The following is a 14480-nucleotide window of genomic DNA, read 5'->3' on the forward strand; positions in this document are numbered from 1 at the left end:
CCTACTTCTTCAACCAAGACTCTCGCCCACCCTCTGACGACCCCTTCTCCCGCCTCCAACACACCCCATCCACCTGGACACCCCGTGCTGGCCTCTTACCTGCCCTCGATCTCTTCATAGCCAACTGCCGCCACGACATTAACCGCCTCAACTTCTCCACCCCTCTCACCCACTCCAACCTCTCACCCTCGGAAGGTGCAGCCCTCCACTCCCTCCGTTCCAACCCCAACCTCACTATCAAACCAGCAGACAAGGGAGGCGCGGTAGTAGTTTGGCTACTCGTCAGGTCCACACCCCCCACCAACCCAACCTCCACGCCCAGCACCTTCCCCTGCAACCGCAAGAAATGCAAAACTTGCGCCCGCAACTCCCCCCTTACTTCCCTCCAAGGCCCCAAGGGATACTTTCATATCCGCCACAAATTCACATTTGGATTAGTACAGGAATAAAAAGTATTTGAAGGTATATGGGCCAAGCACAGGAGATGGGACTAGTTTAATTTGGAATTATGGTTGGCGTGGATTGTTTAGACTGAAGAGTCTGTTTCTGTGCTGAATGACTCTATGACTCTATATCCTATGAATCAGAACCCAACTAGTCTTTGAATCCCTCTTTCAGCTCTCTAATCTGTATTGCTCCCAGACAATTTGCATGTGTTCAGCTAAAAGATTGAGTTTCTCCTGCTTAATTTGCTGCCTAGTTCATCATACTGACTGTGCAGAATTTCCTTCTTTCTCCCACCAATATCATTGGTTCCTACTGGATTCTCCCCCTCACACTTCAAGTTCCTCTACAACCCTGAGCAGATGCCCTGAATCCTAGCACCTGGCAGGCAACACAGACATCTGGACTCATTTGCTGTGCAGAATGGTATAATTTACCTTTATTATACTATCCCCTAATACTACTACATTCCTTGTTGTTCCTTCCACTTGAATAGCTTCCTGTAGCAGAATGTTATTGTCAGTTTGCTAACCCATCCTGCTGTCAAACAAATTGGAACAATCTCAGATTTGTTACACTGTTGCAAAGACTGAGGCTCCCGCTCCTGCGCACCAGAAAGATCCAAATACAGGTGGTTCTGCTGTAATGCATGTTTCATCAATGCAAATCTGCTATAATGTGATTGACGATAGGGGACGCAAGGATTGCGAGGATGATTCAGGAGAAGAGTGAAAGTAATAGGGTGGTTGTTATGGGAGACTTTAACTTTCCAGATATTGACTGGGAAAGCTATAGCTCGAGTTCGTTAGATGGGTCGGTGTTTGTCCAATATGTTGACAGGCCAACAAGAGGTGAGGCCATACTGGATTTGGTTCTGGGTAACGAACCAGGCCAGGTGTTAGAATTGGAGGTAGGTGAGCACTTTGGGGACAGTGACCACAATTCGGTGACTTTTACTCTAGTGATGGAGAGGGTTAAGTGTGCACTGCAGGGCAAGAGTTATAGCTGGGGGCAGGGAAATTATGATGCGGTGAGGCGCGACTTAGGATGCGTGGCTTGGAAAAGTAGGCTTCAAGGGAAGGGCGCAATTGATATGTGGAGCTTGTTCAAAGAGTGAGGAAGGATGTGTCAGGTTACAGCGGGATATAGATAAGCTGCAGAGCTGGGCAGAATGGTGGCAAATGGAGTTCAGTGTAGGTAAGTGAGAGGTGATTCACTTTGGTAAGAGTAACAAAAAGATGGGGTACTGGGCTAATGAGGAGGTTTACCAGGGTGATGCCTGGTATGGTAGGAAGATCGTATGAGGAAAGGCTGAGGCACTTGGGGCTGTTTTCATTGGAGAAAAGAAGGTTTACGGGTGACTTGATAGAGGTGAACCACATGATTAGGGGTTTAGATAGGGTTGACCATGAGAACCTTTTTCCACGTATGGAGTCAGCTATTACGAGGGGACATAGCTTTAAATTCAGGGGTGGTAGGTATAGGACAGATGTTAGGGGTAGATTCTTTACTCAGTGAGTCGTGAGTTCATGGAATGCCCTGCCAGTAGCAGTGGTGGACTCTCCCTCTTTATGGGCATTTAAACGGGTATTGGATAGGCATATGGAGGATAGTGGGCTAGTGTAGGTTAGGTCGGCTTGGATCGGCGCAACATCGAGGGCCAAAGGGCCTGTACTGCGCTCTATTTTTTCTATGTTTCTATTACTAAAGCGCAAACTTTTAAAATGTTTTGGCTATAGTGCGATTGCATCACCAACACTTTAAATATTATTTGTACAGCACGATTTCTTTTTTACAGCATGGGATTGCACAGGAATGCAACTACAGGTATAGCATTCCGGAAGAACTGCCTGTAATTTTCTCCCTCCCTGATGCATTGCATAGCTTATAATTTAGCTTCAGGTTATGAATTCTGATCTGAAGCTGATTTTCAAACTTCCATCATGGCCTGGTGATTGACCTTTCCCTAAGAAACTAAAGGGAGTTTAATATGTTAATCTCTATTGAATAGAACCGTTAATCCAATTTTGTCCTACATCAGGGCCTCATCTATGTATTTGATAAGTTTACAGATTTGGAAAGGAATCCAATAGTGGACATAGTGCACCTTCGGCTGTATCAAAATAGATATAACAATCACTGGGGTGAATGGAAAATGCTGTATATTATGTTATCTAACATTTGCTAATACTTGCTCCTCTTGTTCCTACAGATGGGTGGCATGGAATCAGTCATTACAGGACTGATTGATGAATTCAAACCGCTGCGTAACCACAGGGAGATCTTTACACTGCTCATCATTACAATTACCTTTCTGGTGTCTCTCTTCTGTGTAACTAATGTAGGTCACTTTGACAAGAGTCATATTTTAAACAAGAGTTTGTTGGAGTTTTTTGATGGGAAACAAACCACCCATTGCTTAGGAAAAAAGTTGACTCTGAAAGTATTAGAATAAAGAGGCAGATTTGTTATAGCCCTAAACTTTATTTTGTGACAGTGAGCCAAGAATCAACTGATCAATGTTAGAATTTCTTTTAGTCTTAGCAATATTGCTCATTCCATTAAATGTTCTGCAGTCACGATTCTTGGAATGTTTTTTGTTTCTAGGGTGGCATCTATGTGTTTACTTTACTTGACAAGTTCTCAGCAGAGACATCCATATTGTTTGGAGTACTTATAGAAACCGTTGGTGTCTCCTGGTTTTATGGTAAGTCAATCCTGACTTGGACAAACAACTTTTTCTCTAACTGCACAGCTGAATGTTTTGTGACTGAGTCTATTTTTTGATAATAAGAGTCTGACAAAACATTGCTGGGTGAAAAATCAAACAATGGTCACACACACAGCTCTGCATAAAAACCCTTCAAACTCAGCAAAATTCCTCTTGTTTTGTAACTTACTAAAAAAAATATCGTGGGCAGATTGCAGAACTATTTTAGGGACTTTCCATAAGGTGGCCCTGTTGGCCCACTCAGCGGATATCACCAAAAGACTGGCTTTCCACAAACCTGTACCATCTTCAAAAGGCTGCTGTGCATCCAGACAAGCAATGGCATTCCAAAGCTGCCCTGCTCACTCAAGAATAGGTTGTGTAGTTGTCAGAAAAAGGCAAGGTGTCACCGTGATTCTTTGGTAGGGTCTGAGAAATACTGGCAGGAGCAAAGGTGGACATCCTCCTTCTGGAAGACTGGCAGAGGAAGCTGGAAGTCTGGTCTGAGCTTGTCACCTGGGTCCATGCCATCTCCAGGGTATGAAGGAACATCCAGCAGTGCCATTCTTAGGTCAGCAACCTTCTCCATTGTGCCAGGGTAAGTGCCACATTCTTCTCTGTGCTACTTGACATTCACCTCATGTCTGCTACCACCAAGGCTCGTGCTTACTCATTCTCACTATTATCTGCAACACCTTCCCTCACTCACTCTCACCCACCCCAAACACCCACACAACACTAGCTCTGCATGGCCTCTGCATTGTCTTTCACTATCTCAGAACACTCACCATCTTTTGACCACCTGCACCAGCACTAATAACCATGCCATCAACTTTCATTGCACTCAATCCCACCCTTTTTCTCATTCTAGAAGAAAATAGCCCATATCAGGGCAAAGTAGGAGGGGTGCCTGACATTATGTTCCCACCCCTATGTGGAAAGTATGCTGCCCTCAGAAGACCAGGATCCGTGCTGTAGAAGTGCCAAGACACCCATTCCTTCAACCAGCTAAAAAAAAGTCATAATGGTCTCACCAAATCATGAGAGATCAGTATGTAAGTTAGCTCGCTGAGCTGGAAGATTTGTTTTCAGATGTTTCGTCACTGTGCTAGGTAACATCATCAGTGAGAGTCTTCCGTGAAGTGCTGGTGGTACGTCCCGCCTCTCTATTTATAGGTCTTGGTTTCTTCAAGTGCGTGATGTCATTCCCGGTTCTTTTTTTCAAGGGAAGGTAAATAGGATCTAAACCCATGTGTTTATTGATGGAGTTCTGGTTAAAATGCCATGTCTCTAAGAATTTTCATGTGTGTCTTTGCTTTGCCTGTCCTAGGATGTGTTGTTGTCCCAGTCAAAGTGGTGTCCTTCTTTGTCTGTATGTATAGAAACTAGTGATAGTGGGTTGTGTCTTTTGGTGGCTAGTTGGTGTTCACATAGCCTGGTTGCAAGTTTCCTGCTAGTTTGTCCAATGTTGTGGTTTTTTACAGTTCTTGCATGGTAACTTGTAAATAACATTACACTTATTGATAGTATCTAATGGATCCTTTAGGTTCATTAGTTGTTGTTTAAGTGTGTTGGTAGGATTGTGGGCTACCATGATGCCAAGGGTTCCGAGTAGTGTGGAAGTCATTTCTGATATGTCTTTGATGAAAGGTAATGTGGCTATGATTTTTGATGGGTTGTGTCTGCTTGTTTGGATTTGTTTCTGAGGAATCGGTGGATTGTGTTTATTGGTATCCATTTTTCTTGGAAATGTTGTATAGATATTTTTCTTCTGCTTTTTGTATTTCTTGGGCGCTGCATGAGAGATATCATTAGAAAGAGATGATTGGTGGTGGTTTAACGTGAGGGTCACCATGCCTCAGGCAAGGGGAGGTTGAGAAGGAGAGTTTCATGGTAACCTCAGCGGGTACAGAAATTGGCAACCATCCAGCTAACTGAGCCACAGAGACCCCCCCAGCAGTAATGTACCATTCTTTGTTCCACTGCAGCTCATTTCTTTGCTACGCTCGCTCTCATTCATTGCACATCACTTCTCACCACTTACTGTGGCACTCTCTCATGTTTTCCAGGTCTCCACAGCTCCCTCAGAAGCCAATCTGTCAATTTCTAAAAGTCAGAGTTCAAAGGCCTCAGAGAAAGCATCAGCAAGTTTTCCTCCTGCACCCCACCAACCCATATATTGATACCTTGGTGAAAACATTAGGGTTTGAAAGTTTAAGAGGTCTGGTGAACACTTCACTGCAGCAGCCACTGACATTCAGAGGACTGCTTAGAGACCAGGCACCTGATTAGTCCAAGACAACAGAAGACCCTGTAGTGTCCATAGTCAGGGACTGACTTCACATGCACAAAGAGGAACAGTAACGATAGATATATTGGATGCAACTGCCCAGAAACTGTAGCAGTCTGTCTCCATGGATAAGTTGACAGCTGATATGGAAATTCGGGCCAGCACCCAGAGGGTGCTGGAGAAATACACTTGCATCCATCATCCTGGTCATTGACCCTCACAGACCAAAACATGACAAAAGTGGTCAGGGAACCTGACACACCGCAGCTGCCCCTTTCTCAAAGGAGATAAGATGATGCAAGGAGTCACCTAGCCAGAGGAGGAATAACACAGCCCCCTCAGACCTCACCACCTAGGATGCTCCAGAGGTGGCTGAGTCCTCCATCTTCACCCTCCTTTTCCCCTTCTGACCCTTGGAAGTTGAAGCCAAAGAGGGTCAGTCAGCTTCTGAAGAAGACCTTTGGCACATTTAAGCATACAGACATGGGGGGTCCAAGATGGCGGCGACCCAGCAAGTCTAAGTCTACGGTGCTCCTCCCAAGACTTGGGTAAAGTGGGTCACCCACCCCCACCACACTCACCAAATCATTTATAATAACTGTTTAATTTAATTAGTTGTTTAACATTAAATTTAAACAATCTAATCTTTAGTAAAAATGACTAAAGGGAAGGGAGCCCGCAGCTCTCAGCAAGCAGGAACCCCTCCCTCACCCTCTCCAGCTGCAGCAGAAGCGTCCACAGCCGCCCCGGGGGACTTACCTACGGTGACAAGCCTTGTAGAAATGATCTCCAAATTGGATGCGAAGATCGACGCTTTCATCGAAGAATCCCGAAGTCGATGGGACTCACTCTCAGCCGCGCTGCAGAAGCACGACCGAGACATTAAAGAAATCGAGCGCCGAGTCGGAGGGGCAGAGCTAAAGGCCGCGACCTCCGAAACTACAGCGCAATCAGCCGTGGATCAGGTCCGGACTCTCGAACAGCGAGTCCGTACCTTAGAGAATTACATTAACGACCTCGATAATCGAGGTCGTCGAAAAAATATTCGTTTGCTGGGCCTTCCCAAACGGGAAGAGGAAGGCCAGCTTACAGCATTCCTGGAGCAGTGGCTGCCACAGCTTTTAAATCTGCAAGCTGGATCAGGCCAGGTAAGGGTAGAATGGGCCTACCGGGTCGCAATACGCGGGTCCGGCTCGAACCAACGCCCCCGCCCGGTCCTGTTCCGGCTGCAGAGCTACAAGGAGAGGCAGATACTCCTAGAAGCCTCTAGAAATGTTGGAAAAGACCCCCAAGCTATGATCTATAAAGGATCCAAGATCATGTTATTCCAGGACTTTTCCCCAGTTCTGGTCCGAAAGAGGAAGGCATTCGACGAGGCGAAGAAGCGTTTAAGGGACTTAAATATTCATACTCCTTACGCTACCCAGTGACGTTACACTTTAACCATGAAGGATCCGTGTATAACTTCGGATCGCCAGAAAATGCTAAGGAATTCTTGGACTCTCTTAGATAAACTGTAAGAGATAATGGATGTTGGTTTGCCTTTCCCCCCGCTTTGGTTTATATCCCCCCTTTTTTTTCTTTTTTCTTACCTTACTGTGTAATATTATCATGGGGGAGTGGGGAGAGGGATTTGATTTTCTCTCCCCCCACCCTCCCCCTTGGTGGTGTTTTCTTTCATTATTTTATGTATATATGTGGGATGTATGTATATGTGTGTGTGTGTATGTATGTGTGTGTGGGGGGTTTGGTTAATGTTGGTGGGGGGAGGTGGTTATCTTATTCTATTTTACCTCTGTCTTTAGGAGCGGGGTTGTTTCTTCCTTGTTATTTTGTATTAGTATATATAATTTTAATTTGTTGAGGTTGTAATTTTATAGTTATATGTTTATATATGGTATTAACATTACCAAATATATCCAGGTGTTGGTATGGGTGGGGGTAGGGTGCTCACTGTTAACTCTGGCTTTGTATTATATCTGAATTCTCCTCATTTTATTGAGGAGCGCCTGGGTCAAGGGTGGGGCATTGATTGGGAGAGGATATGATGGACTTTTGGAGAGGAAGTGACACCCCCTGGGAACAAGGGGGAAAATCTCCACTTAGATACGTTTTATATTTTTTTTATTTAGAAATAGTTTTTTATTATACTGTTGTGAGTGTATTAGAGAGCCTTTATTTTTGTAAATTTTATATGTTCTACGCTCGGGATGTTCTGGATAGGGTTTCCCCTCCCGAGGGGTCTCGGATTTGCCCAGATGATTATGGTTGATCAGTCGGTTAAGTGGTGCACCTGGAATGTCAAGGGGAGTAATTCGCCAGTCAAAAGGAAGAAAATATTGTCAAATCTTAAGAAAGAAAGAGTTGATATAGCTCTCCTACAGGAGACACACCTGTCGGATAGAGAACACTTGAAATTACGACAGGGTGGATTTGATCAGACCCTTTTTTCTTCTTTTAACTCAAAAAGCAGGGGAGTTGTTGTTCTTGTTCGAAAGAATTTCCCTTTCAAAATCCTAAAGCAGATAAAAGACGAATCTGGACGATATATTTTGATTAAAGCCCTCATAAATGGAGAGGAATATGGGATTTTAAATTTATACTGCACCCCCGGCACACCCCTTTAAATTTATAATGGAAGCCTTTTCAAAATTGATGGCTTTTGGTGCCCGTCATACAATTATAGGGGGAGACTTTAATTGTATTATGGATCCGGAAATAGATAGGATTCCCAAAAGTACTGCAGGAGTATCTCCCAGATCTAGACAATTGGTGGATCTGAACAAAGAATTAGGATTAGTAGATGTATGGAGATGTCTTCATCCACAGGGCAGAGATTTTTCTTTCTACTCCAATCCACATAAATGTCATACCAGAATTGATATGTTTTTTGCCCCCTCGATTTTTTAAAATTCCATATCATCCTTTAAAATAGTATAGCAATTTCCGACCACGCTGCTGTATATATGGAAACTCAGGCGAGGAACAATGGGACATCCCCTCGGCATTGACGTATGGACCCCTTCCTGATGAAAGATAGTAAATTTGTAAAGTACTTCTCTCAAGAATTAAAAACTTTTTTAGAAATTAATTCAGATACGGCTAGCAACTCATCAATGATGTGGGAGACCATCAAAGCTTACACGCGAGGTTTGATCATCTCCTATTCAGCGACCCAGAAGAAATTGAAGGGAGAACAACAGCGTCTGCTTGAAGCTCGCTTAAAAGCACCTGAAACAGCATACACTGATAGACCTTCTATTATTAAATTGCAAAGGATTACGGCTCTTAGGGCAGCTCTAAACACTACGCGTACTCAAACGGCTAAGAGGGAAATATTATTTGCAAAACAAAGGTTATATGAATATGGCGACAAACCGGGTAGATACTGAGCATTTCTTGCAAAGAAAAAAAATGCCCCTCAGACTATTACGTCTATCAAGGAAAGTACGGGTATTTTGACTCATGATCATAAAAAGATTAATGCGATCTTTATAGAATTTTATTCTGAGTTATATAAATCGCAGGATTGTGAAAATAGGACTAGGAGGATGCAGTAATTTTTTAAAAATTTGACCTTTCCAGGCCTAACTCCGGAACAGGTATCGGTCCTAAATACTCCTCTCACAGTCCAAGAAATACTTGATGCAATTAGGCAACTTCAGAGCAGTAAGGCACCGGGCCCAGATGGTTTTCAAGCTGAATTCTATAAAGAATTTACAGAAATATTGGCTGGTCCACTTATGGACATGTATAACTATGCATATAGTCAGGGCTGTCTCCTGCCTTCGCTGAAAGAGGCAAATATCTTTCTTATCCTTAAAAAAAGGAAAGGATCCAGAAGATTGTACGTCATACAGACCAATATCCTTGCTAAATGTAGATTTTAAAATCCTTTCTAAAACCTTAGCACTGAGACTAGAAAGGGTACTGCCACATATTATAAAGGAGGATCAGACGGGGTTTATTAAGGGCCGTAGATCATCCAATAATATTAGAAGGGTTTTGAATATGATCCAAGCCTGTCATCAGGGAAAGATACCAGGAGTAGTAATTTCATTAGACGCAGAAAAGGCATTTGATAGGGTTGAATGGTCATATTTGTTTTACACATTGGAAAGGTTTGGCGTTGGAAAGGTGTTTACCAAATGGGTCTCAACATTGTATAGTGATCCCAAAGCAGTTGTGGTTACCAATGGATTAGGTTCGGATAGCTTCAGTGTGGGTAGGGGCTGCTGTCAGGGATGTCCCCTCTCGCCATTGTTATTTACGCTAATAATTGAACCACTAGCAGAAGCTATATGAGCTGCTCCTGAGGATTGGTACAGGTAACATAAAATTATCCTTTATGCAGATGATGTTCTTCTATTCCTCAGTAATCCTCTGATGTCCATACCTTGCCTAATCCAAGTTATTAATACATTTAGCGCATTCTCAGGCTATAAAATTAATTTTTCAAAATCGGAGGCTATGCCAATGGGTGGCCTTGCTATGACACCCCACTTAGTGGACGGATGCCTTTTTCCCTTTCGTTGGTCCCTGGAGGTCTTCTTATATTTAGGCATTTTTATTACTCCAGTATTTGGTCAGTTGTATAAGGCTAATTTTGTGTATTTACTGGAAAGGATAAGGCAGGACCTCCAGCGATGGGGAGACCTTCCAATTTCCTGGTTGGGTAGAATAGCACTAATCAAAATGAATGTCCTGCCCCGTCTCCTATATCCTATGAGAATGCTTCCGGTGATGCTGCCGAGGATAGCACTACGTAAATTATATGGCTGGCTGGGTTCCTTTATCTGGAATCATAGACAGCCCCTCATTATGCTGAAGAAGCTACAGCTTCCACAGACAAGGGGAGGATTGGACTTCCCAGATTTTAGGAAATATCAGTTAAATTCCCTATTAAGTTACATAGCTGATTGGGTCTTGTCTGATCCACAATCAATCTGGTTGGATATCGAGACCTCTCAAGTTAAATACCCACTTATTAACCTTTTATTTTCAGACAAGAGGAAAATCATTACAAATCACTGTAAAAACCCTATAATACTAAACACAATTAAGGCTTGGAATATAATGCAGCAAAATGAGGGTAATTCACATAAAACATCCCCCTATGCACCGATAGTGGGAGCATGGGGATTCCAACCGGGGTTTACAGATGCCACTTTTAAACTCTGGAGATCCAGGGGTATCTCATGTCTAGGGGACCTATTTAAGGATGGGGTTCTGATGTCTTTTGAACAGCTGTGTCAGAAATTCGGATTACCTAATAGAGACCTCTTTCGATACTTCCAAATTCGAGACTATATACAGAAGAAGACAACGTTATTGGATAGTCTTTATAAATCAGAGAGAGAATGTAGTGTCCTACGACCAGATCTACCGTCAATCCTATTTATCATTTACTACATGATGAAGTAGCGGGAGATATGGATAATCTGCTTAAAACATGGGATCAGGATTTGGGACTAGAAATCTCTATAGAAACGTGGAATGATATTTGGGAAAACGCTAGTAGAATTACTATCTGTAACAGAACCCAGGCTATCCAGCTGAAGATACTTCATAGGGCCCATATAGCACCGGTTCGATTGGCAAAATTTAAGACAGGAGCATCTCCAATGTGTCCCAAATGCAAAATAGAGGTGGGCACTCTTGTACATTGCCTATGGACCTGTCATAAGATCCGTAGATATTGGAATAAAGTAGCAAGTACCCTGACAGAAATTTTAGGAACGGAAATAAAAGTGGACCCCGTATCTCTCCTCTTGGGCTTTTCGAACTTTCCCACCCTGGACACGTACGGGAAGAGACTATTTTCTATTCTTTCTTCCTGTGCAAGGAAAAATATTTTGGTGAACTAGGCGGCTGAGGGCCCCCTTGGACTTTCAAATTGGCACAGACTAATTATGGAATGTACTCCCCTTGGCTTCCTTACAAATATGGTGCACCGAAAGACAGAATTATTTTATAAAATATGGCAGCCCTTTTTGAATTACATAAATACAGATATTTCGGCTATCCTAACAAGGGCTTTTATTTAATTGAGATTACAAACCTGGCTGGTCCGGCGCCCCTTAGGAGAGTAATCCCGCACGAATACAGGTTTTAGTACATCTGATGTTAACACATTCCGAGCATGTAAGAGACTTAAATATACACTCTGGTTAGTTGTAGGTTACATTAGTAGATAGTTGAGTTTTGTTTTTTTTTTCTTTTTCGGTATTTTTTTCTTTTGTTAAATTTTGGCTATTGTGTATTTGATTTAATTGTATATCAATCTTTGTATTTGAGAGTTTTGTTTATTTTTGTAAACTTGTAAAAATGTTAAATTTCTAATAAAAATATCTATAAAAAAAAAGCATACAGACATAAACAAGCCTGGAGTCACGAAACTAAAACTCCAGGGCCAACAGTCTCTCCAGCAGACCAGGCTCCCTCCACCTGAGCTTTCAAACCAGGGAGTGCACTGAAAAGTAGTGGGCGCAAGAGGAATGAAAAGACTTATTGAAAGTACTTTTTTTTTGGCACAGGTAACAATGCATTTAATTGATTTTGTGCTTGTATATAAATGTCACTGATTGCACCTTAGTTTTGGTTAGTGCTCTCTCTGGCATTGTTTCATGGCCACAGGTAAAGTTCCATAGAGGTCAGTGCTGAGAACCTGCTGCATCATCTGGAAGTAAGAGGATCTATTTGTATATATGGCATTGGTCATGCTGACTCCTTTCGTTCGCCTCGTACAACATTCCTCTCATTTTGCAGCCTCTGCATCCAAAAGTGTAGCTGTCCAGTGTCTTGCTGAACAATATCTCTAGCAGGGAGGTGCACCACACTGAGATTGGGGTGGGAGGGGGACGCAATATGTTAGTATGGCCAGAGCACGGGGACCCGACAGCTCTCTTCTGTACAGTGCCTGGGTCTGTGTGCAATTTCCCTTTTAAAAGCCACAACATTGGTGAATGCCCTCCCTCACAGATTGAGTAGCCTACCCCACCTACTCAGAGTGTGCTCACAACCATTTTCTTTCCCATTACATACTTTCAATTTCCAGCACAATGGAAGAAGAGAGTGCTCCTTGACCATATTACTGTGCCCCTGAGCATCCAAATTCCCTTCCTCTCAGCCCTTCCTACAAACCCACAGGCTTTCCACCTTCACAGAACCCCATCCAAGATATCTACATGTGCCCGAAATAACTACCTTTCCCATCCTACCCCTGGCATATGAGATAACCATTCCCAGGTACGCTTTTTAACTGATAACCCCTTGAAGCCAGTGTGCTCCTTTTATCTTCCCAGCCATGCTTTACTATATCACACCTTGCAGATGCCATTTCCCCCCTTTCAAAATCATCACCCCACCTTTCCCCCAAGCTGCTGTGCCTTGTCCCAAGACTAAATCACATTCCCACAGCAATAGCTGATCTTGACAGCCCCCAACTCGATGTTTCTATAAGGATGGAGCTAAAGACTAACTGTGGTTCACCCCTTTGAGTGACCCAAATAGATAAGCCAAATGAGAATTGCCAAGATTGCTGATTGCTGACTGTACATCTCCCAGGTTATGTCAACTTTATATCTCCACCCCACCCCAAGTGCCACACCGTCTGCTGCAGAGCCATGGGGGTGACCATGACCAACTATTTGGATGGCAGCGGTACAGACCCCCTGACCAAGATCGTTATGAATGAATGACTGCCTGTGGCTAATTCCCTGGATAACTATGGGAGTTTGCCCTTGACTTACTGTTGCCGAGGCCCCCTTACTGACAGGTGCTTCTGTGTATGACTGTCTTAACACTTTGAGACATTTAGTTGAAGCACATGCAGAGTATTTGCCACTTAGGTCTCTGGCTCATGGTGCAGGTGTTAGACTGATGTAGTATATTGCTGTACACCAAGTCTACACAGCTTACAGTAAGAATTGCTGACCAGCAAGGCAAACTGTGTGATTATGTGACTGCACTAGTAGGTATGACAAGGTAGGGATGGTGCAAACGTTGATAGGTTGGCACTAAGAGATGAGGCAAGCAGCCTTGAGATGCAGTCTGGTCCAATCCTTGAGCTGGGTCCCAATGAGTAAGTGTCTCTGCTGCAGCCTTTCAGTGCCAATTGCTGGTGTACTAACAATATTTGCCTGTAGTACTAGAGTGCACTGCCATTGTAATGGAAAAGTGCTAATGGTTGTGAGAGTTTGTCAACGCCAGACATCAGTATCAGTGAACCAAGGGTCTGTGCAGCTGGTGCCAATGGATCATTCCCTGGGCTGCAGTTTTATTGGAAGTAACATGAAGGTCATTCAAAGCAAACATCAGACTGAATCCGCCAGATACCCACTCTGGTTTGGATGTCAAGTTTTCTTGACATCTAGCTTTCTTGACGAGTTTGATAAGATGGGAAGCTGCATACCAAAGAGATATGTTGCAGCATTGACAAGGCATTTCACCAGCAATAATCCTCCTGAACGGGCGACTCATCACTGCCTGGTGAGAAACTTGCCACTCACTGTGAAAAGCAGAAAACATGGTGCAAGATGCCTCTGACGTTGATTCACACAGGGATTTGATTCTGCCACACATCTTGCCATGTTGCTCAGACCCATATAAGATCTGCCCTGTTTCTTTTTATATACACCTAGAAGCTATAGCTGTTTTGTTTTTTATTGCTTGCCAGATTACTTTCATAATCAATTTTCTCCCTCTCTAATAGTTTTTTAGTTGTCTGCTATCAGTTCTTTAAAAAAAATCCAGATTCTCTGTCCTATCACTAGTTTTCACTGTTTTATTGTGCTTTATTATGTGATTAGATACTCTCCTTGACCACCTTGTGATTCATCCTTCACATCAAGTTCTTCCTTTTGCCAGTAATAAATCTTTCCTGAGCATTATGAAATATCTGTTTAAACATTGTTCATCCAAAGAATTTTCCCTGCCCATTTAGTGACCTCTTTTTTCATATCTCTGTTATTGTTCTTATTTAAGTCGAGGATATAAATACAAATTGTTGTTCTCTGCATTCCAAATAAGAAACAT

At 43.1% G+C, this 14480-nt stretch overlaps 1 protein-coding gene across 1 annotated transcript in view; it reads left to right on the forward strand.

The window, feature by feature from the left end:
• Positions 1-12179, forward strand: part of LOC122549736 (sodium-dependent dopamine transporter-like) — a 101573-nt gene extending 89394 nt beyond the window's left edge. Inside the window, exons 9-11 of the mRNA XM_043689660.1 lie at positions 2657-2785; positions 3052-3151; positions 11810-12179. Coding sequence (XP_043545595.1) covers positions 2657-2785; positions 3052-3151; positions 11810-11895 — 315 coding nt within the window. The 3' untranslated portion in view covers positions 11896-12179. The remainder of the gene's footprint in view (positions 1-2656; positions 2786-3051; positions 3152-11809) is intronic.
• Positions 12180-14480: the final 2301 nt, after the last annotated feature.

This window comes from Chiloscyllium plagiosum, chromosome 5 (assembly GCF_004010195.1).
Source record: "Chiloscyllium plagiosum isolate BGI_BamShark_2017 chromosome 5, ASM401019v2, whole genome shotgun sequence".
Classification (NCBI taxonomy): Eukaryota; Metazoa; Chordata; class Chondrichthyes; order Orectolobiformes; family Hemiscylliidae; genus Chiloscyllium; species Chiloscyllium plagiosum.